Source organism: Cetorhinus maximus, chromosome 17 (genome assembly GCF_964194155.1).
Source record: "Cetorhinus maximus chromosome 17, sCetMax3.hap1.1, whole genome shotgun sequence".
NCBI classification, from domain to species: domain Eukaryota; kingdom Metazoa; phylum Chordata; class Chondrichthyes; order Lamniformes; family Cetorhinidae; genus Cetorhinus; species Cetorhinus maximus.
In genome coordinates, this window is record NC_135895.1 from 25,104,328 (window position 1) to 25,128,148 (window position 23,821).

Consider the following 23,821-nt stretch of genomic DNA (forward strand, 5'->3'; position numbering starts at 1 on the left):
ATTCTTGACACTTCAGTTTGCAAACTGGTAACTCTCCTAACCCCTCCTCAGCTCTCTCGCTTCTCATCCTTCCCCCTTCACCAAACTCCCCTCCCCAACTCCTTCCTTCCTCTTCTCTTCCTTTTTTTCTCCACACCCTCCTTCCTTTTCCTCTTCCCATTCCTCCTTCCCCATCCTGAGTCCATTATCCCCTTGCTTTCTAACCATGCTTGACCTAAATACTGCACTTGGTCCTGACTCCCCATGTATGACACCACAGGGGATTGAATATCAGGTTGTAGCACTTGCCACAAAAGTGGGAATGTTAATGTTGTGTCGACAGCATCCTCGCCGCGTACAATCAGTGCTCCCTAATTGAGAGAAAATATAAACTGAATCCGTTTGTGTTAATTTAATTTGAAAAAAGTTTTTTCAGTTATCAATGAAATTATCATCAGTAATAATAGAATATTTGAAAACAACATGTAGTGATTTATCTATATATCCAGTTTAAACCCTGATCTCATATTATTCCATTTAATGGAAAGGGATTGAATTGCTAACCGTATGGTTTTTATGTACTGGGCAACAGATTGTCATTGAGCTGACACAAAATAAATGTCGGTATTTGTGTTGCGCACATCATTTAACATTTATTCCAAGTGAAAATTGATGAAGGTCTTCAATATTAGGCCTTACCTCAGCTAAGCCTTGCAGATTCCTGTAGGTTCTTATTGAATGTGTCCCTAATGCAACCTAGTTTTGGCACTGAGGTGAGCAAAAGGTGCATCATATAGCTCTACCTCACTCACATAAACATTCTGACAAGGTGCTATTTTTAAACAAGCAGGTTGAGGAAATGAGCTAGACATCTTTCCAGAATTGCGATGGTGTAGGAAATGAGAACACAGCCGCACCTCCTCTGCGAAATGTGTCAGCCTCCTTCTTGTGGAACATTCGATTCCATTGTCTAAAAGCCAACTAGAAGATATACACACAAAAGACAAGTCCTCTGGATTACAACAAGCTAGCGTTCTTGCTGCCAGCAGTAATGCTGCTTTTGGGAAGGCCATGCAGTAATGAGGGGATGGGAATGGCTAGGTATGTTAATGCAGGGGAGACATTCGAGCCACTTGGAACATTGAGTGAGAGGGTTGGAAAGATGACAATTCAGTTTCTTAAGAAAAATTGGGACTCATTCCCATGTTAGGACCTAAGGGCAGTGAGCTGTGATATTCCTTCTGGGAGAATAAAAGCAAAGTGCTGAAGATGCTGGAGGTCGGAAATCAAAACAGAAAGTGCTGGAAAAGCCCAGTGGGGCTAGCAGCATCCGTGAAGAGAGAGAAACAGAGTTAACATTTTGAGTCCAATGTAACTCTTCTTTGGAATTGTAGAGAGGTCTACCTCCCTTCATACCTTGCCAGCTCGCGAAGGAAAATAGAGTTAAGCCCTGGAACCCGTGGAATAAATTTAAACACGTTTACTACAATTTCTATATCTTCCAGGAGTTAAAAGGATTATAACAGCCGAGCAGTATTTCAGACCTGAATCCCTTCTGAAATGGTGCATGAATAGCTGAAAATGATACACAGTGCACATGAGCTTCCAGCAGAGGGAGTATCCAGAATAGGACTTAACTGTGTAGTTTCAAAGTGAATAGTTTCAAAGTGTACTTTGTGAGGAAGAAATCTAACTTCATTGGGATTTTCATTGTAAATTTTCAGATCCTGAAAATTTGTTCTCTGTGCTTTCTTCATCCAGGAGCAATTTTGGACCTCTACCTGATCACTGACCTCAATCCTTCGAACAAGTTTCCCCTTTCCTGTGTGTCTGGTGAGCGTCGCTTCAATGGACCTGAACTTAAAATGGAAAAGGACAGTACGATATTTCAAATGAAGAAACATAATTTCAATTATGTAAGCGACTCTAGCAGGCACAATGGCATCCAGGCAATAGGCTCCAGTAAGGACTGGGAGCAGGTGGGAATCTACTACTGTGAAGGAAGACGACAAACAGAGAAAACTCACATTGTGACAATTATTAACAGCAATAAAGGTAATATTTGGAACAACAGCCTTGACAGAAACAAAGCGCTTTGTCTAAGTTTTAATTTAATATTGGAGCCTTCAATTCCGCCTTGGCACATAAGGAGTTCTAAAAGAGTTTCAATTAGGGAAATCACGGCCCAGTTGAACTCAATTGGGCGCTTTGTCAGCCATGGCTCAGTTGGTAGCACTCTTACCTCTGATTCCTAAGGTTCTGGCTTCAAGTGCCAGTCCAAGGCTTGAGTGCAAAAATCAAGGCTGACACTCTATTGTGTTACTGAGGAAATGCTGCACTGTTGGAGGTGCCATCTTCCAAATCAGACATTAAACCAAGGCCCCATCTGCCTGCTCAGGTGGATGTGAAAGCTCCCATGGCACTATCTTGAATAAGATCAAGGGAGTTATCCTGGGTGCCCTGGTCAATCAGTATCACAAAAACAGAATAACTGGTCGTGATCATATTGCTGTTTGTAGGAGCTTGATGGATGCAAATTGGCTGCTGCATTTCCTACATTGCAATTATGGCTACTCTTCAAAAGTAATTCATTGGCTATAAAGCACTTTGAGATGTCCAATGGTTGTGAAAATGCAATATAAATACAAGTCTTTTTTTATTGCTCAAAAAAGAAACATGCTATCAAAACCTTTTGTCTTGCACTCATCAGAATAGCTCGCAAGAAATTACCAGCTGTAACAGGGGAATCAGCACTCTCTTCTCATGCGGTATTAATTGTTGTTCCTCCTTTACAGTTGGTAATTTCTTGCGAGCTATCCTGATGAACGCAAGGTGAAAAGCTTTGACAGCATGGGGAGAATTTTCTCCCCGTTGGGGGGGTGTTGGACGGGAGCAGGCGCGGGCGGGCGCGTAGCCGATTGTTGCCAGCGATCGGCTGTGCGCCACCATTTTACATGGGCGGGCCAATTAAGGCCTGCCCAATGTGACACGCACCTGGAAGCGCTGTGCACTCCCCGTGCGGGTGGGGGGAGCAGGCTGAGTCGGGACCTTTTGTGCATGCGCGCGAAAGAGCGCAGAAATCTCCCTGAGGCAAAGAGCTGCCTCAGGGAGATCAGTTTTATTTTTGAAAATTTTAATAAAGAAAAAAAATTTTTTAAGACATGTTCCCTCATGTGACAGTGTCACATGAGCTGGGACATGTCAATGAATTTTATTATAAATTTTTATAAAACTTTAAAAGCCTTCATAAAACCTCATCCCGCCCATGGATGAGGTTTCTTGATAAATGCGAAGGCCGCCTGGGCTCTTCGCCTGCCCTCCAACCTTAAGGTTGGCCGGGCAGCTATGTTAATTAGTTCAATTACTATTTAAATGGCCTTAATAGGCCTTTGACAGTTCAGCGGGCGTGCAGCCGTCTCTGGTGCGCGCCCGCCGAACTCAAGATCTGTATGACATGCGTCATTTTACGTGTCGGCAAGAGGGCCCTGCCCCAGCTCACCGACCCGAAGATTCTGCTCCATGTCTCTTTTTTCAGCAATACTCAAGTTCTGTACTACCAAATGACTATTTTCTTTTGTAAGTGGGGTAGAAATTTGTTTCGAATGGTATCACACAGGCTTCCTGTTATACACAAACTGCCTGATATTCAGTTCCATTGCAGAAACTTGAATTCAGTCAGGGAGGGCAAACAACGCGAGGCCCATCTCAAAACCATTCACAGATAAGTTCACCGTGTGATTTATTTGTGGTTGTGTCTGATTGACATCTCCTTTGGAATGTAAGTCGATACCAAAGCCTCTGTAATTGCTTTAGGGATATTATTAACCTGGATTTTTCAAACGAATTAATTTCATTGGAGTCTTTGCAGATAGCCTATTTGGAACTCCAAATGAATGTTAGTTAAGATAAAAAAATTCCTGCAGTTGACAAATACATGGAGAAAGAATTACTGTGTAAAAAAAGTGAATATGATATAGTTTGTTAAATGAGACAGCAAAGCTTAACAACTCTAAGGCATGTGTTAAGTTTTTGCTACCTATCCTCTTAATCTATTATTCAATAGATTGGTTGGCATTTAAAGTCTAAAACAAGGTCTGGTGTAGCATCCCTCTGTCATTTGTGGAAGTCAGGTGCATCCAGTGGAGTCACAGGATGGAACGAATAGCTAAAGCAAAGGAAAGAAGGGCTTTCTATTTATTACCCTTGGCACACTACTAGATCTGCCCAGATAGCAACACAAAATGTAAATACTCTCGAACACATAGGGCACGAGGCCTCACCGGCCAGAGCAGTCTGAAACTCGCAGGCAAGAGCACAAAGGGTAAAAAGGACTGAAAACTGGAATAACTAGTGTACCTAAATAAATGGGTTTGCAAGATTGTGATCAAAGTGATCCGTTACTGAGCTCCAAGCTGACCCATGCTGAGCAATGTGCTTAAGAACATAAGAAATAGGAGTAGGATTAGGCCATTCAGCCACTCAAGCCTGCTCTACCATTCTTTCTCATTCATGGAATATGGGCGTCATTAACCCGCTCGGTTAATTGCCCATCCATAAATCCCCTTGAGAAGGTGGTAGTGAGCCACCTTCTTGAAGGTCAGCAAACATAGCAGTTTGTTAGATAGTTTCAGTTAAACAGTAAACATTGCTGTGGGTCTGAGGTCAGATATCAGCCAGACCAGGTAAGGGCAGCGGATTTCCTTCCCTAAAGGGCAAGAATGAACCAGGCAGGTTTCTATGACAATCCAGTCATTACATTACTGACACTGCCTTTTTAATTCCAGATTGAATTAACTGAATTCAAGTTCCCCAGCTACCATGGTAGGATTAGAACTCATTGGCGGGATTTTCCAGTCCTACCAGCAGTGGGTATCGTCATGGTTGGGGTGGGAAAATTTGGTGAGCGGCCAAGAGTAAATTGACTTTTTGTCGTTCTCCAAATTTTCCCGTCCCGATGATGCCTCCCGCTGATGGGGCCAGAAAATCCTGGCCCATGTCCCTAGATTGCTAGCCCCATAACATACACTATGCTACCGTTTCTTTATTTAATTCAATAAGGCCATGACTAAACTATTAAATCAACTCCACCTTCCTGACCTATGCCGGTATCACTTGATTCCTTTGGTACCCAAAAATTTACCACTGTCTGCCTGGAATATACTCATCAATTAAACAGCCATATGCCCAATTATTACAGCTTTAAATTCTGTTAGATCTCAATCACGTCGCTCAGAATGTCCATCTCTCAGAATCCAAAGAATCCACTGTTATATGCTAAAATGCAGCAGCCATATTGTACAGGTACTCTAAAAAATAGCTATAAGATGATGTCTGGTTTTGTTTGGTGTTGTTCATTGAGGGAGGACTTTTGCCTTTGGCCACCACATTAAACTCACCTTTTTTGAGTTCCATCATTGTTCAAATACCTTAATACCTTTTGAATGTTGTCAGTCTCTGTCACACGCCATTGGACATCAAAACTTTTTTTCAGCATCTTGCCTCATAATGTTGCCAGAAAAACCCCTCGAAATTATTTTACCAAAGATGTGAACAGCAGCAGATGAGGATGGTTCCAATGAAATTCCATTTTTTTCTGCTCCCAAGATGGCATTGTCCATTCACCGTTATCTTCTATAATTTATTGATAAATAGATTTTCAGTTCAGATAGCTAATTTATAATTCATTTTGTGAGCTATCATTTTTGGCAAGCCTCACAACCAGTCTTTAATAAAGATTCTTTTTAAATTTCTATTTCTATGTTTAAATCCATGCTGCATTATCTTATGGCGTCTGAACTGATCAGATAGTATTTAATAACATTCTAAAAATAATAACTGAAAACTTTCCAAATTTGTGTGTTATACAGATTGGTTCTTAGTATTCCGATTAATCTGTGACTCCTTCTCTATGTAGCAGGTTACTTGAGCCCCCTCCAGTGCTGAGGCGCAACTCCTGCATTTATGTAGCTTCTTTACATACAGGGCTGGTGCATAAGTATTAGATGCCCTTCAGTAGCACCCCCCACTCCCCACCCAACCATAATTAATTTTCAAAAATTAACATTGTGCAATAATATGGATTAAAATTCTGCATTCACAATTACAGATTTATTTTATATGAAAAATATTATAATACTGATTTTACATTCTCATTGTTCTACACTTTTCACAGTATATATACTAGAAGAAATGCACATTATGATGTGTAATGTGGCTCTCATGATGTCATACTGTGTTCCTGCAACAGTTACTAGATGATTTTATGTGCAATTTAAACAATCAATAATCATTACAGTGGAGTGAGCTAGATTAAATTATGCTCTTTGCTATTATTTACTGGTTTGCAGTTTTGGAATAGCCATGTAGATGTACAAATTTGTAAAATTGTCTCATAAACAGAATGAGGAGCATAATATGAAATTTTGGGAAAGATTGCCATGTAGATACATGGAAATCTATATGCATGTCAGTATATGTGGATGGAAATCAATAGATCTAGACCTTTTATTTCCACTGCTGAAGCCTGTTTGTTTATTTGTGTAGTTTCATGAATAGTTCATTCCGTTTTTTTGCCACCCTCCAAGTTTTTCTGCTCCAGGTGACCGCCTGTTGGTTGCACTGGCCCTGTATGCATACACCAATCATAGTATCACTTCATAACTCAGCTGTCCCTTATCGTTCTGTAATGTATCCAGTCCAATCAAGGTAATTCCTAGATAATATTCCTGAGATAATATTCCTAAGGCAAATTCCTAAGATAACTTTGTCCAACTATTGATAAATTATCTGCCTGATTTCTGCAAGGACACTAGAGGAGATGACTCTTCTGTCTCTGTCTGTGTTTTGTAACTTCTTCTCTACCATCAATGGTAACATCTTCATCTGGTAATTCTGCGTTTGGTAAATCCTCTTCTATCAATGTTAGGGATGTCTGTGTTTGACCTCCTCTGTCACTAATAATATTAACATTGGATCGTTCCTCTTCCTCAGTCTTAAGCAGTGCCTTTTATATTTATAAGATTCGTCGCTGCCCTTCCCAAAGGCACTTAAGAGTCAACCACATTGCTTTGATTCTGGTAAGGACAAAAGACTTCCTTCTCTAAAGGACTTAACTGAGCCAGATTTTTTTTTACAGTCCAATAATTTTCATGGTTACCATTACTGATATTAGCCTTTTATTCTACATTTATTCAACAACCGAATTTAAATTCCCCAGCTGCCGTGGTGAGATTTCCATACATTTCTCATTAGCCCAGGCCTCTAGATTACAAATCCAGTCACATAACCATTATACCGCCATACTCATGCATGTGCCGACCTCTGGTTGATCATCCTTCTTTAACCACCACTAGGAATATCTGTGTTTGATTACTCCCAACCTCCATCACTAGCCGTAATTGTATCTGGTAACTCTTCCTCCGCCATGACCAGTTGTTTCAGCATTTGACAACTCCTCCTCCATCATTAGTAGCCATGTCAGTGTTTGGTGAGTCCTGCAGTGCCCTCAATAGTAATTTGGTAAATCATCCTCCGCTGTCACTATCATTGTCTGTGGCTTTTCCACTGCTGAGTCAGGACATTTTTGTTTCAATATTAAAGTTATTTTATCTTGAATTTCCAGCTGAATTCTACCCCAGCAAGCTTACAACAACGGTGAACAAGGGTGAAACAGCTCTGCTTGTAGTCCAAAGACTGAATGCAGTGAATGAGGATGTCATGTGGAAGTGTAACGGTGAGTAAAATAATCCTGCTCTTGAACTCTCTGTCCAGCTGTGTGTCAGCTTCTCCTGCATCAAGAGTGGCAATCGGATAGTCCAATCGGATGGTGTAGCCAAGAGGAGGAAATAATGTTCAGGGCAGTAGCAGGTAGGTATTACGCACGGTCAATTTGAGACATGACGGCTGGAATTTAATGGAGCCTGCCAGAGCACGAATGATAGTGGGAGGCCCGAGAGAATTGGGCAGGAGTACCTGAGTCTGATTCCTGATGTTGGGAAAACTGTCCCTAATTTAGTTGGGGGGAATGGGCAGGAAGGGTCTGACGTGGGAATCCCAGCCAGTGGCAATGGGATGTAAATTAGGCTCGTCAATGTGCCACTGAAAGCCAATTACTCATGAGCCCACGGGGATTAGATGGTGGCTCAGGGATTTAACAGGACTCACACGGGTCCCCTGCTCCTCCTTAAAAGTGGCTTGGGCGTTGGGGAGGGTCCCCTTGTTCAGTGGCAAAATGCCTGATTGAGGGACTGACCATCGGGAAAGGGGATGCTGCAAAAATCCAGCCCCCTGCCCTTGCATCCGGCCCCCTCCCCTCGCCAGTGACCTCCTCCCCACAGCCCCCCATTCTGCCCCACTCACCTACCTCCAGGAATCCAGCGATGATCCCTGGTGAAGGCCTCAGTTCATTAGCAGCAGCAGCTACCGCTCCCACTGGCACTGTTGGTAATGGAGCAATGCTGGCCTCTGATTGGCTGGCAGTTCTCGGGGATGGGGGGGCTTGATCGTGCGGGAGGCCTGACGCTGGCCAATTAAGTGCCTGATTGCTCTTAAATAGAGCTGGGCTTCCCAGACAGAAGCGATGCGAGGTTCACATGAGTTTTCCAACCGATGGGGGATCTCTGTGACAGGAACTAAATCCTGCCCGACGTGGTGAGTGAAGCATGCTCGGTGGGGGAAAGGTGACCCCAGGCATACAATTCCCAAAGCTCCCCGCTACTGAGTGGAGGGGGTTTCCTTGCATCACGGCTGCCTGTTGCAGGCAAACTAATAGAGATCAATTTCTGTTAGTCAGCAATTCAATTATTATGGCATCCTGAATTGCCAGAATGGTAGAAGACTAACTAATGGACCTTGGTCTTTTTTTCATGTTATTCCAATGTTTTGATGCCGCTGAAAATTTGTCCCTTTCCTTCTGTCTCACTGTTCCAATCTACCTCTCCCTCTTTGTCTGTCTTACTGAATTCTTGACAAGCCTTGAAGATGAATAAAGCACTTGTGTTATTACATTAGGTACCTACTACAGTACAATTCATGTTAATGAAATTGAGAATGGGACTGTTTCCTTGAAGATCGAAAATGCGACTCCTTCGCACACCTGTGTTTATAGCACGACAACGCTCAGCGGGGTTTTTCTGAAAGGAGCTTACTTCAGGCTTATTGTTCGAGGTAAGGCCTTGTTTGAATTTGGCAGAAAAATGGGATAGTTTCACACTGGTAGAGACAAGTCACGGCATCAGTCTAATAGATGTAAGTGATAGTTCACATAGTCGCAAATATGCATTCCTATAATCTCTCACAGTACAAGAAAAAAACTGAGACTATAATTTTTTTAAAAGAGTTAAATGAAAAGGTTGTTACTTAAGTAGGACTTTTCACAAGCTTAAATGTGCAACAATTTATGCATTGTGCTGTAACAATGGCATGATATCACATTCCTTCAGAGGCTCAGGTCTAAAACTTATAAAACACCACAAAGGTAAAAAAAAAACAACGTATTGTCAGATCATCAAAAAGATCACATTTACCTCAGAGCAAGCAATGAAGTAACAACTGAGACTTGTCTCTTCACAATTCCATACGTTTTCACCAGCAGAGGCTGCTGGAGTCTGCAGTAAGAGTTACTGTGCAAACCAGTACTGAGCCACAAGTCACTCTGCAGCTGTAATAAATACCCCGGTGCATTCATTTCTGCAGATGAGAAATTCTGTGCATACATCAATATGAATTTCCCAATCTGTCAACAACTATCCCACCATCTTCATGTTACTTTGCTGCACTGAATCATTTGCCTTAATTACAATGCAGATAAATGCTCCGTGAACTGCAATAATTTCTCAATCGAGTGAAAGGTGTAAAGTTCGGAGACTCATTATGGGCAGAACAACTCTAGAGTGTTAGTTTTGGCCTTGAATTAAATTATAAAATAGGTGGGGAAAATCGCAGCTCTGAATATTAAGTGATACTTGTCCTCAAATTTTAAATTTTCATTTGTGTGAATTTGTGGGGCAGTTCTTAGTGGTAAAATAATTCACCCAGTCTGCTTTGAAGACCAGGTGTTAAGTACACACTATTGTACATAAGGTAAAAATGAAAGAAATTTGTTTTATACTCTCTAATGTGTAAGTGAAATAACAAGCAGAGGAAAGGAAGCATGTGGGAAGGAATGGGCCAAAGATCCATGGGGGTTTCTAGAGGTAATAGTGGGTAGGTGAGAAATTAAGTAATTGCTAAGGATACTTTAAAAGCTGTTTATTGCTTAAAATGGAATTTTGAAATTTCACCAGGCTGTGTCCAGAAAATGCTGCACAAGTGTCAGCTGTATTTGGCTCAATAGTTACTGGACACTAATACTGAAACACTGTTATTGAATACTAATTTGATACTGTACTTACATTATCATGCTATGTTACAGCTTGCCCTGATAAGAAATGGGGTACAGCGTGTGACAAGGACTGCCCTGATTGTCTGAATGGGGGAATCTGTCATGAAGGCTCAGGGGAATGTATCTGTGGACCAGGCTTTACTGGAGAAAACTGTGAGATCGGTGAGGAAACAAAATTATTAATATTGCAGAACGAGGTTTTGTAAATCAGTTATCCATGTGGAACTTGTCTCAGCGTTCACATTTGATATGTATTCCATTCATCATATATTTGCTAAGCAACTGACCTATTAATTTGAATGTTTAGTACTGAAACTCACCTACTGAACCACAGAGTTACAAGCCCTAGAACTAAAACTGTATTCAATAGAAATCACTGATTGGGCATAGGTGTGGCTACAGCAACAATGCTTTCGCCACATCCACTTAATTTAGTGGAGAAATAGCTTTCACACAAAGTAGGCAATATACTTCACACATGTATATTTACTTAACAAACATTTACCATCATTCAGTAACCAAGGAGATGAAGCATTCCATGAGTAAAAGCAATCACGCACAGCTTTTCATCTTATCATTTTACCAGTAAATGTTCAGAAAGGTTAAAATGTGTGCAAATGCCATTCGAATGAGTAGGGATCACAAGTTATTAAAAGAAATGAGAAAGTGCTTGGTGAATGTGGTGGGTTTTAAGGAGGTCAGAGAGCCAGAGGGGTTTAAGGAGAGAATGCCAGAGATTTGATCCTGGATGGGTAAAAGCACAGCTACCAATGGCAGGACAAAGGGAGGAGGATGTAAAGGAGGACAATGTCAAGGGAATGGAGTGTTTTGTGGGATGGGGAAAGAATAGGACAAGATATGGGCAACAGAGTTTTAGCCACAAAAGCATTGAAATAGCCAAGAGTGAAGGTGACTAAGGCATGAATGAAGGTATTCAGTAGCAAACAGACTGGGGCAGACAGAGGTGGAAAACATTATGGATGTTGTGAATAGTCTAAATCAGCAGCAGACATTGATCAGGGAGAGGAAGGGAGTGAGTGGCGAGGGTACTGAGCTTGTGCTAGGGGCTCAATGTGTTGTGTTCAGTTTTACCCATGTTTAGCTAAAGGGGATTTCAGCTTAACCAATACTGGATGTCGGACAAACAGTCTGGCAACACACAGGCATGTAAGGTTTAAAAGTGCGGGGGAAAGGTTCGATCTAGATGTTGCCAACATAAGCCCCACATGTGCACATGTTGTCATCAAGGTGCAGCATGTAGATGAAAAAGAGGAGTGGGCCAAAGCTAGATCCTTGGGGGTTTCCAGAGGTAATTGTGGATAGGTGAGAAATTAATTAATCACTGAAGATACTGTCACTAAAATCCACTAGTTAGGAGTGGAACCAAGTAGGGATAGTCCCACTGAGCTGGATTACAGAGGAGAGGATTGGAGCAAGATTGTGGGCTTGACAGTGTCAGAGGCTGCAGAGAGTTCAAGGGGGCTGAGGAGGGAACAGGCGTGGTCACGAAGGATGGTTAGTGTCATTCTGGTGTTGTGACAGGGCAAACATCTCACTGGTGATAGAGCTGCAAGACAGATGGGCTTAGACACATTTGCAGACTTTGAAGGAGTAAATGAGGTTAGAGATGTATTGGTGGTTTGCACCAGAATCATAAAGGATATTTGTTTTCAAGGAGGAGGCAATGAAAGGGGGAAGGGTGGGGGGACAATACCTAAAGCTAGGAGATAATTTACATTGTCAGCTCACATGGTTGGCAGTTTAATGGGAATGAGATCACGAGAATAAGGGACAGGTCTTTTGTTAAAATTCATTTATGAGATGTGAGTGTCGCTGGCTGGGCCAGAATTTATCGCCCATCCCTAATTTCCCTTAAGAAAGTGGTGGTGAGCTGCTGCCTTGAATCGCTGCAGTCTCTGTGGTGTAGGTACACCCACCGTGCTGTTAGGAAGAGAGTTCCAGGATAGTGAAGGAACGGGAATATATTCCCAAGTCAGGATGGTGAGTGGCGTGGAGGAGAACTTCGAGGTGGTGGTCTTAAGGGCAAGAGGACCTTGGAGGGGGCATAAGGGCAGATGGGAGAGAAACTACTTAGATACTGGGGTTCAGGACTGGAGTAGGAAAAGGATGGGGGCGCATTTGGCTTAGTGGAAAAGGAAAATTTAGGAGAGTCACAGAGGCAGCTGAACAGTGGGCCTCGATTTTAGTGACAAACAAGTTGATGAGCACTTTGAATTTGTTATTGAAGGTGAGGGTCTAGTGTGCGGGGGAGAGGAGTATAAAGAGATGACTGTTAATGGAGGAAATAAGTTCAATGGAGAGAAGAAGTTGGATAATTTTTGAGCCTGGAATAGTTTCGGCAGAGGAAAGTGAAGCCCATTTGTGCTTGATGTGGTCCAGCCAGATCTGGTGATGGCTAAACCAGCTGTGTGCCAGATATTTTCAACGTTGCACCACCAGAGCTTGAGGGAACGAATATGGGGGCCATCGTTTGAGGACTCTGGGTCTATACTTGATGGAGTTTAGAAGGATGAGGGGGGATCTGATTGAAACTTACAGAATACTGAAAGGCCTGGATAAAGTGGACGTGGGGAAGAGTTTCCATTAGTAGGAGAGACTAGGACCCGAGGGCACAGCCTCAGAGTAAAGGGAAGACCTTTTAGAACAGAGATGAGGAGAAACTTCTTTAGCCAGAGAGTGGTGAATCTATGGAATTCATTGCCACAGAAGGCTGTGGAGGCCAGGTCATTGAGTGTATTTAAGACTGAGATAGATAGGTTCTTGATTGGTGAGGGGATCAAAGGTTACGGTGAGAAGGCAGCAGAATGGGGCTGAGAAACTTATCAGCCATGATTGAATGGCAGAGCAGACTCGATGGGCCGAATGGCCTAATTTCTGCTCCTATGTCTTATGGTCTTATGGTCATCGCAGGAGGGATGAACAGGATGGAGAGTATAAGGTTTTGCTGGGTCTAAAGATCTCCAGGGTGGTGAGCAAATCAACACCTGCAGAAGTGAGGCGCTAAATGGGTTAAAAAAAAATCAGCTCGCGTGTATTTGATGATTAATGGCCGTACAAGTTTCAGAATCTTAACAGATCATTATCTGGTTTTTAGTCTGTGAAAAAGGAAAATTTGGCCGCAATTGCCAGGAAGACTGTAAGCGCCAGAGGAGCTGCAGCGAGTATAGGTTTTGCCTGCCCGATCCCTATGGGTGCTCATGTGCTACAGGTTGGCGTGGGCAGAAATGCAGTGAAGGTTTGTATGTGTAACAACATCCAATTCATAGAGATGCCATGAAACCTTATTATGTGGTGGACAAAACTAAAATGTATCATTAAATGTTATGCCCGTGATCAAGGAATGTATAAAAGTGAAGACCTGGAATTGGGTAATTGCATCATAAAAATGCGATCAGACAACAACATTCTGAGTTCAAGTACAGCTATGGCACTTAACACTCATCTTGCTTCGCCCCTAGAACACCAAAGGGTAGATTTTCCCTTTTCCCTACCTTTTTTCGTTGAAGGACCCCTTTTCAAATGGATGAGTCACATGAGGGGACATGTTTTATAACATTTCTAAAATCTAAAATCTTTATTTCTAATTTTTAAAAATGTTCATCCCCCCGAGGCACTCCCACCCCCCCCTCCGCCCAAGCAGCGCTGAGCACTGCTGCTCATGTCTCCCACTGGGCAGGCCTTAACTGGCCCACCAGCATGAAATCACGGTCTGGCCCCGATTGCGGACGGTCGTCAGCTTCCTGACCGGCCCCGTCTGCCCCCGCCAAGCCTGCCCGACAAAGGCAACATTCTGCCCGATATAATAACTACAATATGAAAGTGCTGCACATAAAGAGCGTTTGAATAGTGCTTTCACAAAAACAGATATTTACTTTTATGCCACTCCCGGTGTTCCTTCATGCACCTTCCCTTGCTAGGTGTGATCGTCAGCCCGATCTGCACTGCATGTACAGCGGCTACAATCTGCTCCCTTTCACATTATTTTGTGAATCCTTTGCAGAGTCTCTATGGATTCCCAGGGGCCTGAAAATCCCAGTTTGAGAGCCAGCTCCCCGATTCATTCAGGAATTAACTCCCTCGGATTTGTTTAAAATTTCCCTCTTTACAATGAAATGCAAGAGGGAGCTTTCTTCCTCTGCCACCACCCTTAACAAATGCGAAGATAACAGAAAAAAAACTGCATTTATATAATGCCTTTCACATCCTCAAAATGCCCCTAACTACTTGTGGTTGGTGAATTACCGTTAAGGCTCGGTCATGGTTGTCTTGTGGGCAAACTACAAGAAAGAGATGAATAGAGTGAACTCAAATTCCAATGGCCTCATACAAGCTAACAGATTCATCAGGGAAAGTTCCATATTCTGAGCCTCAGGGTAATCTCCAAAATAATTACCCCTTCTCACATTTGTATCATTCACCCCAAGCCACTGCTCTTCACAAGCATGAAGCACCCTCTCCCACAATTTCCATCATCAAGTTTCATGGAGTATAACACCAGTTAGCTACGAATTGAAACTGGTCCCGTTAATTCAAAGCTTGAAACCGCTCACTGGTGTCTTACATAGCTGAGCAGTGCAATGGGATGTGGGGCTTACTTTTCAGCTATATATATTTTTTTTTTGGCAGAATGCTAAGTTTATATTTGAAATTTTATTTCTAACTTGATGACTGCTTTTAGAATGTTCATTGTGATCAACCCCTGATTCTCTCTTGCTTGGCTGAACAAAATGCCATCAGTTTAGCCAGCTGCCCCAGGTAACTCCTCACTGTTTTACTCAACTAATGAAACGAATCAGGCATTCAGAGGCTTGAATATCATCTAATTAGTGGAAGATGTTGCATTGTTAACTGTATTCAGTCTCTGGGTACCTATGTTCTGCCAAACATAAAGCCACCCAGTTTAGCAAGTTTCCACTTAGTATCTTGCTGTCTCACTCCGCTAATTGGCTGGGTAAATAACAGCTATCTAGGTGTTCATAGGCTGAGCATTTTAAACAGTCTTTAAACAGTTTACTTTGTTCAGCCTTTGGAGAAAGACGTGCAGCTTCCTAACTGTCTGTATTCTGTTAAATTTATTTGAGCAAATACTACAGCAGTCCATTCATAAAATTATCATAAATAAATTCACAATTGTAAGGTTCAAGTTCATGAAGAAAGTGCAAACATGCAGTGAAATTCTCACCTCTTTCACTTTGTTGTAACAGCTACTTATTATTCTAGCATACACCTAGAAGAGCTGTGTAATGTCTTGTGTAAAATACACAACTTGCTCAATGTTTTCTTGTATTCAGTGAAAGACTGTGCATTTTCCAATATATAATGTATTACTAACTAGCCATTATCCTGTAATGGACCATTAGCTGCATGTTCTCCTATAAACTGTACCCTACTAGCTGTATGTTAATCTGTAATATTTTAGCAACAAGTTATCCTATATGGACTCCAACATTCATTGAATTTAATCCTTTATGTAATATACTGCAAAATATATGTTGTCCTACCTGTAACATTCAGTAGCTTCAAGTACTACACCTACATCTATACTGATCTAGAGATTACGGTTTAAGTCACCTGTTTATTTTAATGCCTGATGTAGATAGCTACCTGATTAAAATTATGTTCACAGAATGTAGCCCTAACACCTATGGACCAGAATGTAGGTTGAAGTGCCAATGCCAAAATGGAGGAACGTGCGATCGGTTCCATGGCTGCAAATGCCCAGTTGGATGGCATGGCCAGTACTGTGAGAAATCAGGTACCAGACAGTGTGACTTTGCATGTGAATATGCATCATTGTGTGCATGTGTGTTTGCCGGCATATGTGCATGCATTTATTTTCCTGGGATGAATGGCTGTTTGTTCCGAAATAAGTAAGATTGTTTTTACAAAATGGGTTTTCTTTCACCCTAATCTTGGGTTATCAGCCAAAGTATATGCAGCATTCAAATCACTGTGTTTTACCTGCAGGTGCTCACCATGCTACCATTTACTCCAGCGGAACTCCTGATGTCACCGCGCCCATTTAAATTTTCAGGAAGGCGGGGGCGCAGCAAAATCAGCTACGGGCCCGCCGACATGTCAATGGCCAACTGAAGCCATTGACAGATCAATTAAAGTCATTAGTGAACCTGCCCGTCCAACCTTAAGGTTGGCGGGCAGGCCAGGAGCCCCACCAGCAACTAGAAAAAACATGAAACCTCATCCACAGGCGGGATGAGGTTTTATGTAGGGTTTTAAAAATTTTAATAAAGTTTTCTTAGAAATTATGAACATGTCCCAACTCATGCGACATTATCACATGAGGGGACATGTAAGGGAATTTTTTTTTTCTATTTTTAATATTTTTATAAGTAGAGGTGATTTCTCTGAGGCAGCACAGCCTCAGAGAGATGTGCGCTCTTTCATGTGCATGCGCGGAAGAGCGCACTCTCAATTTTAGGCATTCCCCCCCCCGCCCACACAGGGAGCGCATAGTGCTTCCCTGCGGACGTCACGTTGGGCGGGCCTTAATTGGCCCGCCCACATAAAATGGTGGTGCGGCCCCAATCGGGGCGCCGATCGGAAGCGCGCCCGCACGTGCTCGCCCATCAACTTCCCCCCCAATGGGGGGAAAATTCTGCCCATGGTGTGAGTGCTCTGTTCTTAGTTCCAATAAACTACCAATGTTTGTTCAGTTAATCGGTCTCTCTGTCTATATTGTTTCAAGCACCAACTAATGTGTTAACATCAAGGGCACAGCTCCCGTTTGTTGGACAAAACGAACCTGATAACCAAAAACATAAAACTGGTTTATAGCAGGGTTCCAGGATAATGGAGAAGTTCTTCTTAAAGGTTGCACACGAAGCCAGTAGTAGAGCAGAAGGAACTTCATCCTACATCTGGCTATCCTACACCTGATCTGAGTTTCTAGACACTAGGTTCAAAAGTGGAACTATTACCTCTCACCTTCTTGAACAAAATTTCACCAAGAATAAAAATCTTCCAAGCTGACGGTGGTCTGTAGATCGTGGCCATGTTGACTTGTCAAATTGCTTGTGATGGTGGTCGTTGTTACTGGTGTTAATAATCAGTGACGATGGGTGGAGCGTTTTGTTTTTATTATGCTTCCTACCCCGCCCTCTCCAACCTCTCCTGAAGGCCCATGTCTCTGCTGTGTTCTCCTTTGATAGCATTTATCCTCAGGTGGCCAATTTTCATTTGTGAGCCTTGACATGAGTGACAGCAGGCAGTTCATGGAAGACATCACAGCCAAGCTCAATCCTCTCCTCGCGCTTGAATTTCCAGCAGGGAAGTTAAACAGGAACAGGGAGTGATAGCTGCTCTCCCTGCTTTGTAAGCCAGAGGCGCTGAGTCAAGTTTAGTGCTCGCACTGTCACCTGGCTGAGATCAGGATAGACCAATGATAAAAGTTGGGACCTTCCTGATGATACAACCCAGTCATTCCCAAGTTACATCCGCTGAGAGAAGCTGGATGTTCAGGTGCTGATTGTTGATGACTGTCAGGGGAGAAATTATGTGAAAGGTCTTAAAGATTTTGTGAAGTTGCTGATGAAGGCAGCCTTGGCACCCTTTCTCATGGGGGAGAATTTTTCCTATGGCGAGCGGAAGTGGACGGGGGCAGGTGTGGAGCCGATCCCGCGCTGCCATTTTACGTGGGTGGGCCAATTAAGGCCCGCCCAGTGTAACGTGTGGCCGGTAGCGCTCAGCACTACCTGTGTGGGCGGGGGGGGGAGTCGGGGCCTGCGTTCTTTCACGCATGTGCGCTAAAGAGCGGAGCAGCTTCCCTGAAGCACGGAGCTGCCTCAGGGAGATTGAATGGATTGTAAAACTTATTCACAAATGAAGTAAAAATTTATTTAAACATGTTCCCTTATGTGACAGTGTCACATGAGCTGGGACATGTTTGTGAAGTTTGGAAAATTTAATCATTTATTTTATAAAAGCTTCAGGAAACCACATCCCGTCCGTGGATGAGGTTTCCTGAAAAACGCAAAGGCCGCTTGGGCTCTTCACCTGCCCGCCAACCTTAAGGCTGGACGGGCAGCGTTCTTAACAAGTTTAATTACTTTTTTAATGGCCTTAATAGGCTGTTGACATTTCGGTGGGCGCGCAGCTGTCTCCGGTGCGCGCCCGCTGAATGAAATATTGAAATGACGCGTGATGACGTCGGGACACACGCCTGATGTCATCGCACGTCATTTTATGCGTCGGCGTGTTGGGCCCGACCCCGTACACCGACCGGAAGATTCAGCCCATGATGTTAGGTGGAATAATTGCAGGGGTCAAAGTTGATTAACATCTTCTGCTGATTACGTGATTTAATGTAGGACATAAACACTTTGTGGTGGTTGTGATTGGTGCAGGTATGTTGATGAAGGTATGCACGGTAATAGAGTGCTTGTGCTACTCGAATATTAACCCAGAGGTATAGGCTAATAATTCAGAAGAATGTTAGCTCAAATCTCACCATGGCAATGAAATTTTCTATTCAGTTTAAAAGCAAAATCTGGAAATAAAAATCTAGTATCAGTAAAAGTGGCCATGAAAATGTTGGATTATCCCCAAATAGCCATTAAGACCTTTATTGTAGGAAATCTGCCATTCTTACACAGTCTGGCCTACATGTAACTTCAGTCCCACATTAACATGGTCAATTCTCAACTAACTTGGGCTGTGACCTATTAAGCCATTCAGTTGTATCAAGCTGCTCAGTGGTTCATAGTCTACCACCACCAAATCCACTAGAATTGGGCAACCAATGCCAGGGCACCCATATCCCAAGACTGAATAATAAAGAGAAAAGGTTATGACAATGTTGGAGACAGTAATGTTGGTGCTTGTAGCAGTATAGGAATTTTGGAGATACTGATAACATTGGTGGTGAGGGTTTCCACCATGTTATATTGTATACCTGACGGACTATATAGTAATATTTTAGTAACATTTAGTCATATATATTGATTTGTTTCCCTTAAGATCACATCCCAAAGATAGTGGACACATTTACTGAAGTTGAACTGAACCTTAATTCAAGTCCAGTGATGAAATGCTCTGCCTCAGCAAAACCGCTGCCTGTCGACAGGGAAATTCAGATCCGCAAACCTAGTGGAGAAATTGTGATGGTGAGTCTCTAACTTGCAGACTTCGCCTACCTGAATTAGACTCTGGAACTCAAACTGGAGACCAAGAGATTATTATCATCAACGTTTTTTATTTATAGGATCAATGGTTAAGGACATTATTCCAAACTTTTTTGCCATGAACAGAAATTTCTACATCCATGTTGTTATGTGGAATTTTACAGCACAGAAACAGACCATTCAGCCCAACAAGTCAATGCTGGTGTTTCCGTTCCTCTCACCTTACATCACCTCACTCCATCAACATAGGACATTGAGATAGGCACATAGTAGTATGATCAGAGGAAGATAAACAGGAGGTAGACGCACAGAGCCATGATCATAAGTGACCCTGTGAACTGTACAAGCAGCGGCATTATCATAGTATGGGGCTGGAGGCCTGTAATCTATACATACGACAAGGTGCTTGTAGGGTAATGGCCTGTGAATTAGACACAGCAATGTGATTGTCAGGGAGAGGCCTGTGATCCATACAAGCAGCAACATGATTGTGAAGGAAACGACCTGCGAGCCCTGAACACAGCAGTGCGATCACTGGGTGAGACACACATTATCTGTAAACACAGCTGATTGATCATAGGGTAAAACATGAGAGTTGTACACAAGTTCAGACAGGGATGGCAGAGTTTTGTATGAACTCCAGTTGACAGAGGGTAGAACATGGGAGGCATGCCAGGAAGTGCATTGGAATAGTCGAGCCTAGAAATATCAAAGGCATGGATGAGGACGCAGTGCAGAAGGAGGCCATTCAATCCATTGTGCTGAATCTGCAGTGGAGCTATCCAATTTTTCCCACTCACCCACCCTTCCCCCCAAAGAAATACTTGGTGAAACATTTGGATTACAGATTTTAAATCCAAGCTTGGACTGTATCCACAGAGATCTTCTTGAGCTGGCTACACTAGAGTGAAATACTGGTGGTGTGGACTTTGAGATGATAAATTAAAAGCAGGATCTGAAAGCCAGAGGGCCAATTTTCCTGCATAAATGGCACCTCAGAAATGTGTTGCCTTTCAGATTGGTGAAACCCGACTGGGCCTGTAGCAAGTACAACAAAGTAAACTACAGGAAATTGAATGTCAGGGCACTGAGATTCGCTGTATCACCACTAAGTGCAGTTCAGAGATAAACTGCTAACAGAATTACTTGACGCTTCAGTGCTTGTTGTTGATGTTAGTGCATTGCACATAATGATGGAGGCCATTCTCAGTGCATTGACACCTCCGTCCTTGCCAACTTACATTGAGTGGTTAGGGCAGAAATCACTGCATCTTTAAAGGGAAAAATCAGTTGTTAAAGTAGAGGAAGATACAGGAATAGAAACAGACAGTGCTGGAAAAACTCCACAGGTATGTCTACCTCTGTGGAGAGAGGAAGGCTTTGATCCAACGTGACTGTCTTCAGAACTGCCGAGGTCCTCAAGTCCTTGAACGCGTCCGCATCTGAGGAATGTGGGATTGAAACCATTGACCAAATTAGTAAGACTAACCGAAATGCAAATCACTGCTTCTGGCAAGGATACATTAGTGTAAAGCTTACCATTTTTCATCAGAGTGTGTTCTTGTTAAAGTTATGCCCATTTCCTGAAGGAAAAAAAGCCTTCCAGGCTCTCCCATTGTTGTTTCTTGTAGCTGCTTCTTTGAATGATGTTGCTACCGTTAAGACTTGAGTTGCTCCTGATTTTTCTGAGCCTGCACCCAATAGTTCACCTCCCGATGTATCCTTAGCAGTACAGATAGATGGTTGATTTGCTTGCTCCTGGATCACCATCATTGCTGCTCCCAGCTTTCTACCAAGATACACAATACTGCAGTCCAGGGACTACATTCTCATGTTTTTCCCTACTTCCCTAAGGAAGTTAGCAGGAGTTTACAGCAGCACAGATTGATCCTGGTCTATTGAATGCAATGAGTTTGAGTTTGAGGGTTTATTCTCATTACATGTAAGGATTATGCACTGTGCAACTGTATGGCATTCCTTACCATTTTGTAGAATAAAGATTAATTACCATGCTATTATGTGCAGGCCCATTTTATACTGTAGATAAACAGTCGATGAGAGTTATCACGTTGATATCATATTGTCAGAAATTATCTGAAATGAATTGCATTGTATCTTGTATTTTCATCACAGGCAACTAAATCCATCATGCAAGGAAATATAACCACTTCAGAATTCAAATTACCACAGATCAGTTTACAGGATGAAGGTGTGTGGGAGTGCAGAGTCAGTACATCCACTGGCACTGATTCTAGGCGATTCAAAGTCATTGTGAAAGGTAGGAGAGTCCAAAAACTTAAACATTTGGGCCTAGATTTTTACATTTGAGCTAACACATGGGCCAGGATTTTATGGCCCCTCCCACCTGGCGGGACATTACTGTCCCGCTGAACTGAATGGAGATTTAGATGGTGCACCACATCTGCCTGGGAGTGGTGGGGTGGGGGGTGAAACACTGGCCATGGAGTCAGCTAAAATATGATTACATATAGCATCATAATCATCCAATGCCCTCTTGAATGCCTCATGGCTACAGCTGCGAACATTGTGGACTAAATTTTGGTTGCAGGGCCGGGACCCCGATGTCAGGATCATTTCTGAAGCCCAACCCCAAACAGCGGCAGCTGTACAACCCCGACGTGATTTTTGAGTTCCAGGCCTCAGGCCCACTCGCCATCCAGTTAAGGAGGTCCTCCGGCGCTGAGAGCATGGGAGCCTCACCGTCAGAGGCAGGGGCTGCCGCTGTGGTAGAGATAGAGAGAGAGAGGGAGAGAGAGAGAGCACCTCAAGATGGAGCTGCCCCCTCAACACCATTCAAATGTTCTGAAACAGCTGCATCCTGTGGCATTCAAGAGGGCATTGGATGATTATTTAAATAGAAACAACATGCAGGGTTACAGGGAAAAGGCAGGAGATTGGCACTAAGTTAAAATGCTCAGAGAGCCAGTGCAGACATGATGGGCTGAATGGCCTCCTTCTACAGCCTAACAATTCTGTGATTCTGTGATTTGTTAATCATGGCAGTGAGGTTGGGTTTAACAAGCCAAAGGGATGTTGGCCCGCCACCTACCCCCATCCGTGTGCCAGTGACAGGCTGCCCCCTTTCACTGGCCAAGTTCCAGCCACTATGGGGCGGACCCGTCTGCTGACTGGAAAATTCCAGTCAGAGGCAGCAGAGGGGCCTTAAGAGGCCCTTTAACCTGCCCAATTGGCTATCTGTCGCCTGAAGGTAAGATGGCCGTTTCACCCAGGAACCAGCATGTTCCAAAATGGCACTGGAGGTGGGAACACGCCAGTAAACTGGCACACCGGCCGGTGTCAGAAAATTGCAGGCCTACCCACCTCCGATGTTGCCTCCACTGAGCTTTGAAAGTATGGCCTAGTGCTTCCAATTCAGATAAACCCCACAGCGCCTGTGACCTGCTGTTTAAGTTTCAATGTTAGCTACATGTGATGCGAAGGAGAGCACAGCTTATACCATCGTGCACAATAGCTCTGCATTTGTGAGCTGCACTGGAGGGGGTGGGGGGGGAATGGCTGCTGTAAATGGAGAGGCTTTCCTCTTTCTGATGCCTTGTGATTTTATTTTCCAGCGATTTCCAGTAGAAGTAGCTGAGTTGCTTGAGTTGAAGGAAAAGCCAGAGCTGTGTAATTATTTCTTGTTCAACGTCCAAGTTAACGCACAAATTCTTGAATGACGAAAGAAAAAAATGGAAAAAAAAGCAGGGATTGGAAACTTTGTCCCTGAGCTCTGGATCTAATCAGACTGAGGTGCTGACAGTCTCTTCTCTCTAATGGCCTAAACTGGAATGAGTTTAACCAAACTTAGTCCAAATCTTAGTGCGAGTTCTAAATTACCCTTCATTGCCCAACATGAGATTTCTATCTTTCTTCCCTAACTGGGACATCCTTTTCCAACGCTTTACCTCTTTTGGCCAACTGCTAAGAGTTGTTGAACTGCCATCCTTGGACTTGCCTGTTGACACATTGCTTTTGGTCGCACTAATGGATTATCTGTAAGTCTTTTTTTTGCCCCGTCTCAAAAACAAATCCCAATTGTTATTCCAGTGCCTCCTGTCCCAGTAAGCATACCAAGAGTCCTGGAAAAGAAAAGCAAGCAACTAAAAGTAGATCCAAACAGTGTGAACTTTACTGGAGATGGACCAGTGAAATCGGTTAAACTCCTCTACAAGCCAAATGACAGTGGAGCACAATGGTCTTCAATAGTAGGTAAAGCCATATCAAAGAAATGTTTAATATCAGAACAGTTGGGATAGGTGGTCATATAAATCATTGAGAA

At 43.1% G+C, this 23,821-nt stretch overlaps 1 protein-coding gene across 3 annotated transcripts in view; it reads left to right on the top strand.

Annotated features, from left to right (window-relative positions):
* tie1 (tyrosine kinase with immunoglobulin-like and EGF-like domains 1) overlaps positions 1-23,821 on the top strand; it is a 93,032-nt gene that overhangs the window by 25,017 nt on the left and 44,194 nt on the right. For 2 of the 3 annotated variants that reach the window (XM_078560852.1, XM_078560854.1), the window contains exons 2-10: positions 1,741-2,034; positions 7,601-7,711; positions 8,989-9,144; positions 10,391-10,522; positions 13,476-13,616; positions 16,008-16,136; positions 19,358-19,503; positions 21,655-21,799; positions 23,590-23,751. In XM_078560852.1, the coding sequence (XP_078416978.1) occupies positions 1,741-2,034; positions 7,601-7,711; positions 8,989-9,144; positions 10,391-10,522; positions 13,476-13,616; positions 16,008-16,136; positions 19,358-19,503; positions 21,655-21,799; positions 23,590-23,751 (1,416 nt within the window). Of the gene's footprint in view, positions 1-1,703; positions 2,035-7,600; positions 7,712-8,988; positions 9,145-10,390; positions 10,523-13,475; positions 13,617-16,007; positions 16,137-19,357; positions 19,504-21,654; positions 21,800-23,589; positions 23,752-23,821 lie in introns of all 3 variants that reach the window. The other variant, XM_078560853.1, reaches the window with a different exon arrangement.